The 13139-nt window shown below is 50.9% G+C and overlaps 1 protein-coding gene across 1 annotated transcript in view; it reads left to right on the top strand.

Annotated features, from left to right (window-relative positions):
* The window catches only part of NPHS1 (NPHS1 adhesion molecule, nephrin), a 53035-nt gene that overhangs the window by 32873 nt on the left and 7023 nt on the right, over nucleotides 1-13139 (top strand). Inside the window, 6 exon segments of the mRNA XM_078882977.1 lie at nucleotides 914-1065; nucleotides 3723-3834; nucleotides 4699-4874; nucleotides 5713-5778; nucleotides 8248-8367; nucleotides 12904-12922. Of these exon segments, the coding sequence (XP_078739103.1) occupies nucleotides 914-1065; nucleotides 3723-3834; nucleotides 4699-4874; nucleotides 5713-5778; nucleotides 8248-8367; nucleotides 12904-12922 (645 nt within the window).

The following is a 13139-nucleotide window of genomic DNA, read 5'->3' as shown; positions in this document are numbered from 1 at the left end:
CACCCACCACACGTCTACACACCACCTACCCATCCCACCCCACCCACTCCATCCACCACCCCACCCACACCACACCACCCACCCACCACACCACCCACCACACGTCTACACACCACCCCACCCCACCCACACCACCCACCCCACCAAACCACCCACCACACCACACCACCCACCACACCACACCCACCCACCATACGTCTACACACCACCCCACCCACACCACACCACCAACCACACCCACCCACTACACCACACCCACCCACCACACCACACCACCCACCACACCACACCCACCCACCCACCACCCCACACCACACCACCCACCACACGTCTACACACCACCCACCACCCCACCCACCACACCACCCACCACACCCTCACCAACCACCCACCCCACCCCACCCACACTACCCACCCCACCCATCCCATCCACACCCACCCCCACCCACCACACCTACACCACCACACCCACCACCACACCACCCACCACACCTCCACACCACCCCACCCACCCCACCACACCACCCCAACCAAGAACAACGGTGACCCTCGTGACCCCCAATGCCAGGTCGCCTCCCCCCCCCCCCACTACCATACCCACCCCTCCTGTCTACCGGGCGAAGTAGTCAACATCTCCTAGCCACCGTGATGATGATGAGAAAGAAAGACACAAACTCCAAATATACAGCAGCAGCAGCAGGCGTCGTCAGGGTCAGGGACCGAACCCACGACCTCCTGCGTACCAGGCGAGGTAGTCAACATCTCATAGCCACCGTGGTGATGAGTGATGCAAACTCCAAATATACAGCAGCAGTAGGCGTCGTCAGGGTCGGGATGGAACCCACGACCTCCTGTAGACCAGGCGAGGTAGTCAACATCTCTCCCCCTCTCCCCTCTCCCCCGTGGTGAGCAGGTACCTGGTGAAGAACAAGCCGGACGGCACGGCGTACGAGAGCCGCCTGGAGGTGGTGAACGCCACGTCGGCGCTGGACTACGCGCTCTTCACTTGCAGTGCACACAACGACATGGGCTCCGACTCGTTCGACATCCAGCTCGTCAGCACCAGTAAGGCCTACGTCTTTGGTTCTTTCGGTAAAGTCACGTAGAAGGGAAGTAATCAAATAATAATAATAAAACATAACAAAATAATATTATATTATTTTATTATGTTTTATTTAAAATAAAAATAATAAAACATAACAAAATAATATTATATTATTTTATTATGTTTTATTTAAAATAATAATAATAAAACATAACAAAATAATATTATATTATTTTATTATGTTTTATTTGTATTATTGTATTACTTCCCTTCTACGTGACTTTACCGAAAGAACCCCTCTTCTTGGTTCTTTCAGTAAAGTCATCACGTAGAAGGGAAATAATAAAATATTTAAAATAATATAATATAATATTATTTTGTTATGTTTTGTTATGTTTTATTTTTATTATTTTATTGTGTTATATTTGTATTATTTTATTATGTTTCATTTTTATTATTTTAGTACTCCCTTCTACGTGACTTTACCGAAAGAACCAAGAAGATGAATCCCTGCAGTCACGAAAGCTTTAAATCGAAATTTTATTTTAGAGCTTTCGTGACTGCAGGAATTACTCTGGTTATTTCGGTGGTAAAGTCACGTATAAAATAATAAATTAAATAAGAGCATACTACGACGTTTCGATTGCAACACAAAACGTCGTATGCTATTATTTAATTTATTATTTTATCTTTATACGTGACTTTACCACCGAAAGAACCAAAGAGTAATTCCTGCAGTCACAAAAGCTCTAAAATAAAATTTCGATTTAAAGCTTTCGTGACTGCAGGGATTCATCTTCTTGGTTTTTTCGGTAAAGTCACGTAGAAGGGAAGTAATACAATAATAAAAATAAAAATAATAAAATAATATAATAAATCACGTAGAAGGGAAGTAATAAAATAATAAAAATAAAACATAACAAAATAATATAATATAATAAGTCACGTAGAAGGGAAGTAATAAAATAATAAAAATAAAACATAACAAAATAATATTATATTTTATTTTTATTATTTTATTACTTCCCTTCTACGTGACTTTACCGAAAGAACCAAGAAGATGACTCTAAAATTAAGACAGTAAGGCCTATTTAACATTTTATTCATTTCTCAATCATGAGCAGGCCTCTGCCTTGAACATCCAAAAAGAACAGGGAGAACAGGAGAACACATGACCATAACACGAACACAGGGGATCCTTTTGTAACAACCAGTGTCTATTTAACATTTTATTCATTTCTCAATCATGAGCAGGCCTCTGCCTTGAACAGCCAAAAAGAACAGGGAGAACAGGAGAACACATGGCCACAACACGAACACAGGGGATCCTTTTGTAACAACCAGTGTCTATTTAACATTTTATTCATTTCAATCATGAGCAGGCCTCTGCTTTGAACAGCCAAAACGAACAGGGAGAGAACACATGGCCATAACACGAACAGGGGATCCTTTTGTAACAAGCAGTGTCTATTTCAATTGTATTCATTTCAATCAGGGGCGGTTTCTTCATTAGGGCGATTGGGCGACGCACCACCAATGTCACTGTGCCTCTGGATATAGTCCAATCAGCGTCATGTCACGTTCTGTGGAGTAACGCCTCTTTTTGGGCGATTTCCCTCCGGCTGAGAATCGCCCCGAGTGGCCCTGTAGACTTACATTCAAAGATGTTTTTTTTCGAAGGGCGGGCGCTGCAATGCATTCTCTATGGCTTCCGGGAGGGCTCGCCCTAACGTGCTTACGTCATCATACGCAAGCACATTTCATCCAACAATATAATTTGTCGCCACCTAGTGGAATCTTTAATAAAAGAAACTTGAGTGGATTGTATATTAATAGTGAGTATAGAAACAAACAAGATGTATTGTAAGAGTCACTTTATTTTTCATTAATATTAAAGAAGTGAAGTTGCCTTTACACGCTTAAGCTGTTAATTTATCCTTTGCATGGGTGGACCTTATCCTTATCAATCATCCAGACATTAGCCCCCCCTGAGAGATTTTGCAGGAGCCGCCACTGATTTCAATCATGAGCAGGCTTCTGCCTTGAACAGCCAAAAAGAACAGGAGAACACATGGCCACAACACGAACACAGGGGATCCTTTTGTAACAACCAGTGTCTATTTAACATTTTATTCATTTCAATCATGAGCAGGCCTCTGCCTTGAACAGCCAAAAAGAACAGGGAGAACAGGAGAACACATGGCCACAACACGAACACAGGGGATCCTTTTGTAACAACCAGTGTCTATTTAACATTGTATTCATCTCAATCATGGGCAAGCCTCTGCCTTGAACAGCCAAAAAAGAACAGGGAGAACAGAACACATGGCCACAACACGAACACAGGGGATCCTTTTGTAACAACCAGTGCCCTTGCAGCAGATGCACCGAGTACGACGCGATAGAACGTCCCATCCTACACACCCTTTAAGCAACAAAAATTCACCGTCGCGAAGGAGGGTACATTCATCCACCCATCGTCAGCACCAGTAAAGCGGACGACGGCGGTTTTGCGCGATACGCAGCGCCGGTAGCGCACGTGTGATTAGTGACACGTGACCGTCAGTGCACGTGATGAGGGACACGTGACGTCAGTAGGACATGCGTGATTAGTGACACGTGACACCCAACACCCCCCCACCCCCACTCCCCCCCCACCCCTCCCCCCCACCCCCAGGCCGCCCCGACCCCCCCACGGGCGTGCGCGTGGTCGCCGTCACCGACTCGTCGGCGACGGTCACGTGGCACGCGGGCTTCAACGGGGGACTCGAGCAGCGCTTCCGCGTCAGGTGAGGGGGTGGGGGTGGGGGGAGGGGTGGGGGTTGGGGGTGGGGTGGGGGGTTTTGGGGTGGGGGTGGGGGGAGGGGTGGGGGGTGGGGTGGGTGGGGGTTGGGGGTGGGGTGGGGGGTTTTGGGGTGGGGTGCGGGGAGGGGTAGGGGGTGGGGTGGGTGGGGGTTGGGGGTGGGGTGGGGGGTTTTGGGGTGGGGTGGGGGGAGGGGTGGGGGGTGGGGTGGGTGGGGGTTGGGGGTGGGGGGTTTTGGGGTGGGGTGGGGGGAGGGGTGGGGGGTGGGGTGGGTGGGGGTTGGGGGTGGGGTGGGGGGTTTTGGGGTGGGGTGGGGGGAGGGGTGGGGGGTGGGGTGGGTGGGGGTTGGGGGTGGGGTGGGGGGTTTTGGGGTGGGGTGGGGGGAGGGGTGGGGGGTGGGGTGGGTGGGGGTTGGGGGTGGGGTGGGGGGAGGGGTGGGGGGTTGGGGTGGGGTTAGGGGTGGGGGGGAGGGGTGGGGTTAGGGGTGGGGGGGAGGGGTGGGGGGGAGGGGTGGGGGAGGGGGGTGGTGGGGTCGAGTGGTGGGGGGTGGGGCCGGGTGGGGTGGATGGGTGGCTGGGCTGGGTGATGGGGCTGGGGTGATGGGGCTGGGGTGGGGTGGCTGGGTGGTGGGGTATGGGTGATGGGGCTGGGTGGGTGGGGTGGTGGGGCTTGGTAATCGGGCTGGGTGGCTGGGCTTGAGTGGCTGAGTGATGGGGCTGGGTGGCTGGGTGGTGGGGCTGGGTGGCTGGGTGGCGGGGCTGGGTGATGGGACTGACTGATGGGGCTGGGTGGTTGGGGCTGGGCGTCTGTACCGTGCGTCGTGTCATCTCCGTCTCTTCCCCCGCGGCAGGTACGAGGCTCAGGGCGTGCGCAGTGCGCGCTACGTGGACGTGTACCCGCCGCAGGCCACCACCTACACGGTGGGCGGCCTGCTCCACGCCACCGGCTACAACCTCTCGGTCAGCGCCTGGAACCGCCTGGGCCACAGCGACTACCACGGGGTGCCCGTCGGGATACGCACCACCGGTACGGGCGGGGGGGGGGGGGGCGGGCTGGGCGGGGGGGGGGGCTGGGCGGGCGGTGTGGATGGATCCACCGCCACCACCGCCGAGGACATGAGTGGTTGAACGAGGGTGGCTAGATGTTGACTGCCTCGCCGGGTACGCAGGAGGTCGTGGGTTCGATCCCGACCCTGACGACACCTGCTGCTGTATATTTGGAGTGGTGATGATGATGGTGATGATGATGATGGTGGTGATGATGGTGGTGATGATGGTGATGATAATGGTGGTGATGATGGTGATAATGGTGGTGATGGTGGTGATGATGGTGGTGATGGTGGTGATGATGGTGGTGGTGATGGTGATGTTGATGATGGTGGTGATGATGATGGTGATGATGGTGATGGTGATGATGGTGATGATGGTGGCGATGATGATGAACCCCACGTGGTTGAGCTGCGATCATTTGTGATGGTCAAGGGGTCGCTTCTGAAAACGAGCTCCCTGGGCACCTTACGCCCCGTAACAATAAACCCAGTTTAGTTCTTTAGTTGTGAGTGAGTGTGAGTGCGGGTGAGTGCGGGTGAGTGTGGGTGAGTGTGAGTGAGTGTTGGGTGAGTGGTCGGGTGCGAGTGTTGCCGTGTCTATGGGTGAGTGAGTGGTAATGGCTGTCGCCGTGTGTGTTCCAGAGGTCGCAAACGGGTTTTGATTCCTTACCCGTACCCGGCCGCACCAGGGTCGCAAACGGGTACCCGTACCCGGCCGGGTACGGGTAGCCGGGTAGCGGGTAGGGTACGGGTATCGGGTACCCGGTTGCGACCTCTGGTGTGATAGCGGTAACAAGTGTGGATTTGTGTTCACAGTCGGAGGAGTCAAAGACGACTCGGAGATGATTGTACCGCCACCTGGCACGGATCTTCCTAAGTCGGGTGAGCACACCGCACCACCACCCTGCACACCGCACCACCCTGCACACCGCACCACACCACCCTACACACCGCACCACACCACCCTGCACACCACACCACCACCCTGCACACCGCACCACCCTGCATACCGCACCACCACCCTGCACACCGCACCACCCTGCACACCGCACCACACCACCCTACACACCGCACCACACCACCCTGCACACCACACCACCCTGCACACCGCACCACACCACCCTGCACACCGCACCACACCACCCTGCACACCACACCACCCTGCACACCGCACCACACCACCCTGCACACCACACCACCCTGCACACCGCACCACACCACCCTGCACACCGCACCACCCTACACACCACACCACCCTACACACCACACCACCCTGCACACCACACCACCCTGCACACCGCACCACACCACCCTGCACACCACACCACACCACCCTGCACACCACACCACCCTGCACACCGCACCACACCACGCACCACACCACCCTACACACCGCACCAGACCACCCTGCATACCACACCACACCACCCTGCACACCGCACCACCCTGCACACCGCACCACCCTGCACACCGCACCACACCACCCTGCACACCACACCACCCTACACACGGCAACACTCGCACCCAACGACTCCCCACCACTCACTCACTCACAACTAAAGCACTACACTGGGAGAAGGAATGGCATTTTGCGGCACGTGGTGGTTTTGGTGGTTGTTGCGGTGGTTGTGGCTGTTGTGGTGGTTATGGTGGTTGTTGTGGTGGTTGTGGTGGCTGTAGTGGTGGTTGTGGTGGTTGTTGTGGTGATGGTTGTTGTTGTGGTGGTTGCGGTGGTGCTGGCGCCAGGCATGCTGCTCTCCCTGCCCGTGCTGGCGGTGGTGGTGGTGGCGGTGGTTGTGGTGGTTGTGGTGGTTGTTGTGGTGGTGGTTGTTGTTGTGGTGGTGATTGTGGTGGTTGTGGTGGTGCCAGGCATGCTGCTCTCCCTGCCCGTGCTGGTGGCGGTGGTGGTGGTGGTGGTGGCGGTGGTGGTGGCGGTGGTGGTGGTTGTTGTGGTGATGGTTGTTGTTGTTGTGGTGGTGATTGTGGTGGTTGTGGTGGTGCCAGGCATGCTGCTCTCCCTGCCCGTGCTGGTGGCGGCGGTGGCGGTGGCGGTGGTTGTGGTGGTTGTGGTGGTTGTTGTGGTGGTGGTTGTTGTTGTTGTGGTGGTGATTGTGGTGGTTGTGGTGGTGCCAGGCATGCTGCTCTCCCTGCCCGTGCTGGTGGCGGTGGTGGCGGTGGTGGTGGCGGTGGTGGTGGCGGTGGTGGTGGTTGTTGTGGTGATGGTTGTTGTTGTTGTGGTGGTGATTGTGGTGGTTGTGGTGGTGCCAGGCATGCTGCTCTCCCTGCCCGTGCTGGTGGCGGTGGTGGCGGTGGTGGCGGTGGTTGTGGTGATGGTTGTTGTGGTGGTGGTTGCGGTGGTGGTGGCGGTGGTTGTGGAGATGGTTGTTGTGGTTGCGGTGGCGGTGGTGCCAGGCATGCTGCTCTCCCTGCCCGTGCTGGTGGCGGTGGTGGCGGTGGTGGTGGCGGTGGTGGTGGCGGTGGTGGTGGCGGTGGTTGTGGAGATGGTTGTTGTTGTTGTGGTGGTGGTTGCGGTGGTGGTGGTGCCATGCATGCTGCTCTCCCTGCCCGTGCTGGTGGCGGTGGTGGCGGTGGTGGCGGTGGTTGTGGTGGTTGTGGTGGTTGTTGTGGTGATGGTTGTTGTTGTTGTGGTGGTGATTGTGGTGGTTGTGGTGGTGCCAGGCATGCTGCTCTCCCTGCCCGTGCTGGTGGCGGTGGTGGCGGTGGTGGCGGTGGTTGTGGTGATGGTTGTTGTGGTGGTGGTTGCGGTGGTGGTGGCGGTGGTTGTGGAGATGGTTGTTGTGGTTGCGGTGGCGGTGGTGCCAGGCATGCTGCTCTCCCTGCCCGTGCTGGTGGCGGTGGTGGCGGTGGTGGTGGCGGTGGTGGTGGCGGTGGTGGTGGCGGTGGTGGTGGCGGTGGTTGTGGAGATGGTTGTTGTTGTTGTGGTGGTGGTTGCGGTGGTGGTGGTGCCATGCATGCTGCTCTCCCTGCCCGTGCTGGTGGTGGCGGTGGTGGCGGTGGTTGTGGTGGTTGTGGTGGTTGTTGTGGTGATGGTTGTTGTTGTTGTGGTGGTTGTGGTGGTGCCAGGCATGCTGCTCTCCCTGCCCGTGCTGGTGGCGGTGGTGGCGGTGGTGGTGGCGGTGGTGGTGGCGGTGGTGGTGGTTGTTGTGGTGATGGTTGTTGTTGTTGTGGTGGTGATTGTGGTGGTTGTGGTGGTGCCAGGCATGCTGCTCTCCCTGCCCGTGCTGGTGGCGGTGGTGGCGGTGGTGGTGGCGGTGGTGGTGGCGGTGGTGGTGGTTGTTGTGGTGATGGTTGTTGTTGTTGTGGTGGTGATTGCGGTGGTGGTGGTGCCAGGCATGCTGCTCTCCCTGCCCGTGCTGGTGGCGGTGGTGGCGGTGGTGGTGGCGGTGGTGGTGGCGAACGCCGTCTGCCTGGTCGCCTGCGTCGTGCGCAAGAGGAGAGCTGCCTGTGTCGGTGAGCGGTGGCGGGGGGGGGGGGGGTCCGCATCGGAGGAAATCCGATAGGCTACAAAGCTCTTTTACTCGCAGAACATTAGTACAGCACTAGTGTATAGTGTAGTATACTAGTACAGCACTAGTGTAGTGTATAGTGTAGTGTACTAGTACAGCACTAGTGTATAGTGTAGTGTATAGTGTAGTATACTAGTACAGCACTAGTGTGTAGTGTATAGTGTAGTGTATAGTGTAGTGTATAGTGTAGTGTGTAGTGTAGTGTGTAGTGTATAGTGCAGTGTATAGTGTAGTGTATAGTGTAGTGTATAGTGTAGTGTATAGTGTAGTGTATAGTGTAGTGTATAGTGTAGTGTATAGTGTAGTGTAGTGTATAGTGTAGTGTATAGTGTAGTGTATAGTGTAGTGTACTAGTGTAACAGGTTCCGGAGACACTTGTAGAGGTAACTTCTTTATTACAATCCAACACTCCAACAGTCCTCATACTCTGTTACAGCCTAGGTACACGGCCTAGGTACACGGCCTAGGTACACGGCCTAGGTACACGGCCTAGGTACACGGCCTAGGTACACGGCCTAGGTACACGGCCTAGGTACACGGCCTAGGTACACGGCCTAGGTACACGGCCTAGGTACACGGCCTAGGTACACGGCCTAGGTACACGGCCTAGATACACGGCCTAGGTACACGGCCTAGGTACACGGCCTAGGTACACAGCCTAGGTACACAGCCTAGATACACAGCCTAGGTACACAGCCTAGGTACACAGCCTAGGTACACAGCCTAGATACACAGCCTAGGTACACAGCCTAGGTACACAGCCTAGATACACAGCCTAGATACACAGCCTAGGTACACAGCCTAGGTACACAGCCTAGGTACACAGCCTAGGTACACAGCCTAGATACACAGCCTAGGTACACAGCCTCGGTGCACAGCCTAGGTACACAGCCTAGGTACACAGCCTAGATACACTACTCTGGCTACGCTCTGGAACTCGCCCTCACAAGGTCGTCGAGTCGGGAGTTCCAGAGTCCCACCACTGGCCCTCACAGCGTCCCAGGGTCCTCAGATGGCTGGTCTTGGGTCTTGAGCTACGACTGGCCCTGATCGTCCAGGGAGCTCCCCTTTTATGCCTCGTCCCCAACGAGGGGTGGGGCCGTGTGCGCCCCCAGATATCCCACAGAGCACACACAGCCCCCCCCCCCCGTTGGTGGCGCCAAGGGGCTTAAGCGTCTGGGCCGCCCAGGGTCCCAGACCCCCCAGCAGCCCCTCCCCTCCCATGTCACTACACTAGTACAGCACTAGTGTGTAGTGTAGTGTATAGTGTAGTGTACTAGTACAGCACTAGTGTGTAGTGTATAGTGTAGTGTATAGTGCAGTATACTAGTACAGCACTAGTGTGTAGTGTATAGTGTAGTGTATAGTGTAGTATACTAGTACAGCACTAGTGTGTAGTGTATAGTGTAGTGTATAGTGTAGTGTACTAGTACAGCAGTAGTGTGTAGTGTATGGTGTAGTGTACTAGTACAGCACTAGTGTGTAGTGTATAGTGTAGTATACTAGTACAGCACTAGTGTATAGTGTAGTGTATGGTGTAGTGTACTAGTACAGCACTAGTGTGTAGTGTATGGTGTAGTGTACTAGTACAGCACTAGTGTGTAGTGTATAGTGTAGTGTATAGTGCAGTATACTAGTACAGCACTAGTGTGTAGTGTATAGTGTAGTGTACTAGTACAGCACTAGTGTATAGTGTAGTGTATAGTGTGGTGTATAGTGTATAGTATAGTGTAGTGTACTAGTACAGCACTAGTGTGTAGTGTATAGTGTAGTGTAGTGTATAGTGTAGTGTACTAGTACAGCAGTAGTGTGTAGTGTATACACTACACACTACAGCACTAGTGTATAGTGTAGTGTGTAGTGTAGTGTACTAGTACAGCTGTAGTGTATAGTGTAGTGTATAGTGTAGTGTGTAGTGTATAGTGTAGTATACTAGTACAGCACTAGTGTGTAGTGTATAGTGTAGTGTACTGGTACAGCACTAGTGTGTAGTGTATAGTGTAGTGTATATAGTGTAGTGTATGGTGTAGTGTACTGGTACAGCACTAGTGTGTAGTGTATAGTGTAGTGTATAGTGTAGTATACTAGTACAGCACTAGTGTGTAGTGTATAGTGTAGTATACTAGTACAGCACGAGTGTGTAGTGTATAGTGTAGTGTATATAGTGTAGTGTATGGTGTAGTGTACTGGTACAGCACTAGTGTGTAGTGTATAGTGTAGTATATAGTGTAGTATACTAGTACAGCACTAGTGTGTAGTGTAGTGTACTAGTACAGCACTAGTGTGTAGTGTATAGTGTAGTGTATAGTGTAGTATACTAGTACAGCTGTAGTGTATAGTGTAGTGTATAGTGTAGTGTATAGTGTAGTGTACTAGTACAGCAGTAGTGTGTAGTGTATAGTGTAGTGTACTAGTACAGCACTAGTGTATAGTGTAGTGTGTAGTGTAGTATATAGTGTAGTGTATAGTGTAGTGTATAGTGTAGTGTATAGTGTGGTGTATAGTGTAGTGTACTAGTACAGCACTAGTGTATAGTGTAGTGTGTAGTGTAGTGTATAGTGTAGTGTATAGTGTGGTGTATAGTGTAGTGTATAGTGTAGTGTACTAGTACAGCACTAGTGTGTAGTGTGTAGTGTACTAGTACAGCACTAGTGTATCGTGTAGTGTGTAGTGTAGTATATAGTGTAGTGTATAGTGTAGTGTATAGTGTAGTATACTAGTACAGCACTAGTGTGTAGTGTATAGTGTAGTGTATAGTGTAGTGTACTAGTACAGCACTAGTGTGTAGTGTATAGTGTGGTGTATAGTGTAGTGTATAGTGTAGTGTATAGTGTAGTGTACTAGTACAGCACTAGTGTGTAGTGTATAGTGTAGTGTATAGTGTAGTGTATAGTGTAGTGCATAGTGTAGTGTACTAGTACAGCACTAGTGTGTAGTGTATAGTGTAGTGTATAGTGTAGTGTACTAGTACAGCACTAGTGTGTAGTGTATAGTGTGGTGTATAGTGTAGTGTATAGTGTAGTGTATAGTGTAGTGTACTAGTACAGCACTAGTGTGTAGTGTATAGTGTAGTGTATAGTGTGGTGTGTAGTGTATAGTGTAGTGTACTAGTACAGCACTAGTGTGTAGTGTATAGTGTAGTGTATAGTGTAGTGTATAGTGTAGTGCATAGTGTAGTGTATAGTGTAGTGTACTAGTACAGCACTAGTGTGTAGTGTATAGTGTAGTGTATAGTGTAGTGTATAGTGTAGTGTACTAGTACAGCACTAGTGTGTAGTGTATAGTGTAGTGTATAGTGTAGTGTACTAGTACAGCACTAGTGTGTAGTGTATAGTGTAGTGTATAGTGTAGTGTATAGTGTAGTGTATAGTGTAGTGTATAGTGTAGTGTATAGTGTAGTGTATAGTGTGTAGTGTATAGTGTGTAGTGTATAGTGTGTAGTGTATAGTGTGTAGTGTATAGTGTATAGTGTAGTGTATAGTGTAGTGTATAGTGTAGTGTATAGTGTGTAGTGTATAGTGTAGTGTATAGTGTAGTGTATAGTAGTGTATAGTGTAGTGTATAGTGTAGTGTATAGTGTAGTGTATAGTGTAGTGTATAGTGTAGTGTATAGTGTAGTGTATAGTGTAGTGTATAGTGTGTAGTGTATAGTGTGTAGTGTATAGTGTGTAGTGTATAGTGTGTAGTGTATAGTGTGTAGTGTATAGTGTGTAGTGTATAGTGTGTAGTGTATAGTGTAGTGTATAGTGTAGTGTATAGTGTAGTGTATAGTGTAGTGTATAGTGTAGTGTATAGTGTAGTGTATAGTGTAGTGTATAGTGTAGTGCATAGTGTAGTGCATAGTGTAGTGCATAGTGTAATGTATAGTGTGTAGTGTATAGTGTGTAGTGTGTAGAGTATAGTGTAGTGTATAGTGTAGTGTATAGTGTAGTGTATAGTGTAGTGCATAGTGTAGTGTATAGTGTAGTGTATAGTGTGTAGTGTATAGTGTGTAGTGTATAGTGTGTAGTGTATAGTGTAGTGTATAGTGTAGTGTATAGTGTAGTGTATAGTGTAGTGTATAGTGTAGTGTATAGTGTAGTGTATAGTGTAGTGTATAGTGTAGTGTATAGTGTGTAGTGTATAGTGTGTAGTGTATAGTGTGTAGTGTATAGTGTGTAGTGTATAGTGTAGTGTATAGTGTAGTGTATAGTGTAGTGTATAGTGTGTAGTGTATAGTGTGTAGTGTATAGTGTAGTGTATAGTGTAGTGTATAGTGTAGTGTATAGTGTAGTGTATAGTGTAGTGTATAGTGTAGTGTATAGTGTAGTGTATAGTGTAGTGTATAGTGTGTAGTGTATAGTGTAGTGTATAGTGTAGTGTATAGTGTAGTGTATAGTGTAGTGTATAGTGTAGTGTATAGTGTAGTGTATAGTGTAGTGTATAGTGTAGTGTACTAGTACAGCACACCCACACTCACCGTCTTGCTCTGTCGTTCCAGGAAAGAAGCTGCAAGACATGTAAGTACAACGACAAAGATCCCCCGTGTAGCCTTTATTAACACGGGGGGCAAGTGCTGTTAGTGGACGAGCAGCCAGCAGCAGCAGCAGCAGCGAAGGCTGTGTGCTTGGAGGCTGATGCTGCTACTGATGCTGCTACTGATGCTGATACTGCTGCTACTGCTGATGCTGCTGCTACTGCTGATACTGCCACTGCTGCTAATGCTGCTGATGCTGC

The sequence above is a fragment of the Lampetra fluviatilis genome, chromosome 68, assembly GCF_964198595.1.
Source record: "Lampetra fluviatilis chromosome 68, kcLamFluv1.1, whole genome shotgun sequence".
Taxonomy (NCBI): domain Eukaryota; kingdom Metazoa; phylum Chordata; class Hyperoartia; order Petromyzontiformes; family Petromyzontidae; genus Lampetra; species Lampetra fluviatilis.
This window is presented reverse-complemented; position numbering and strand designations above follow the sequence as displayed.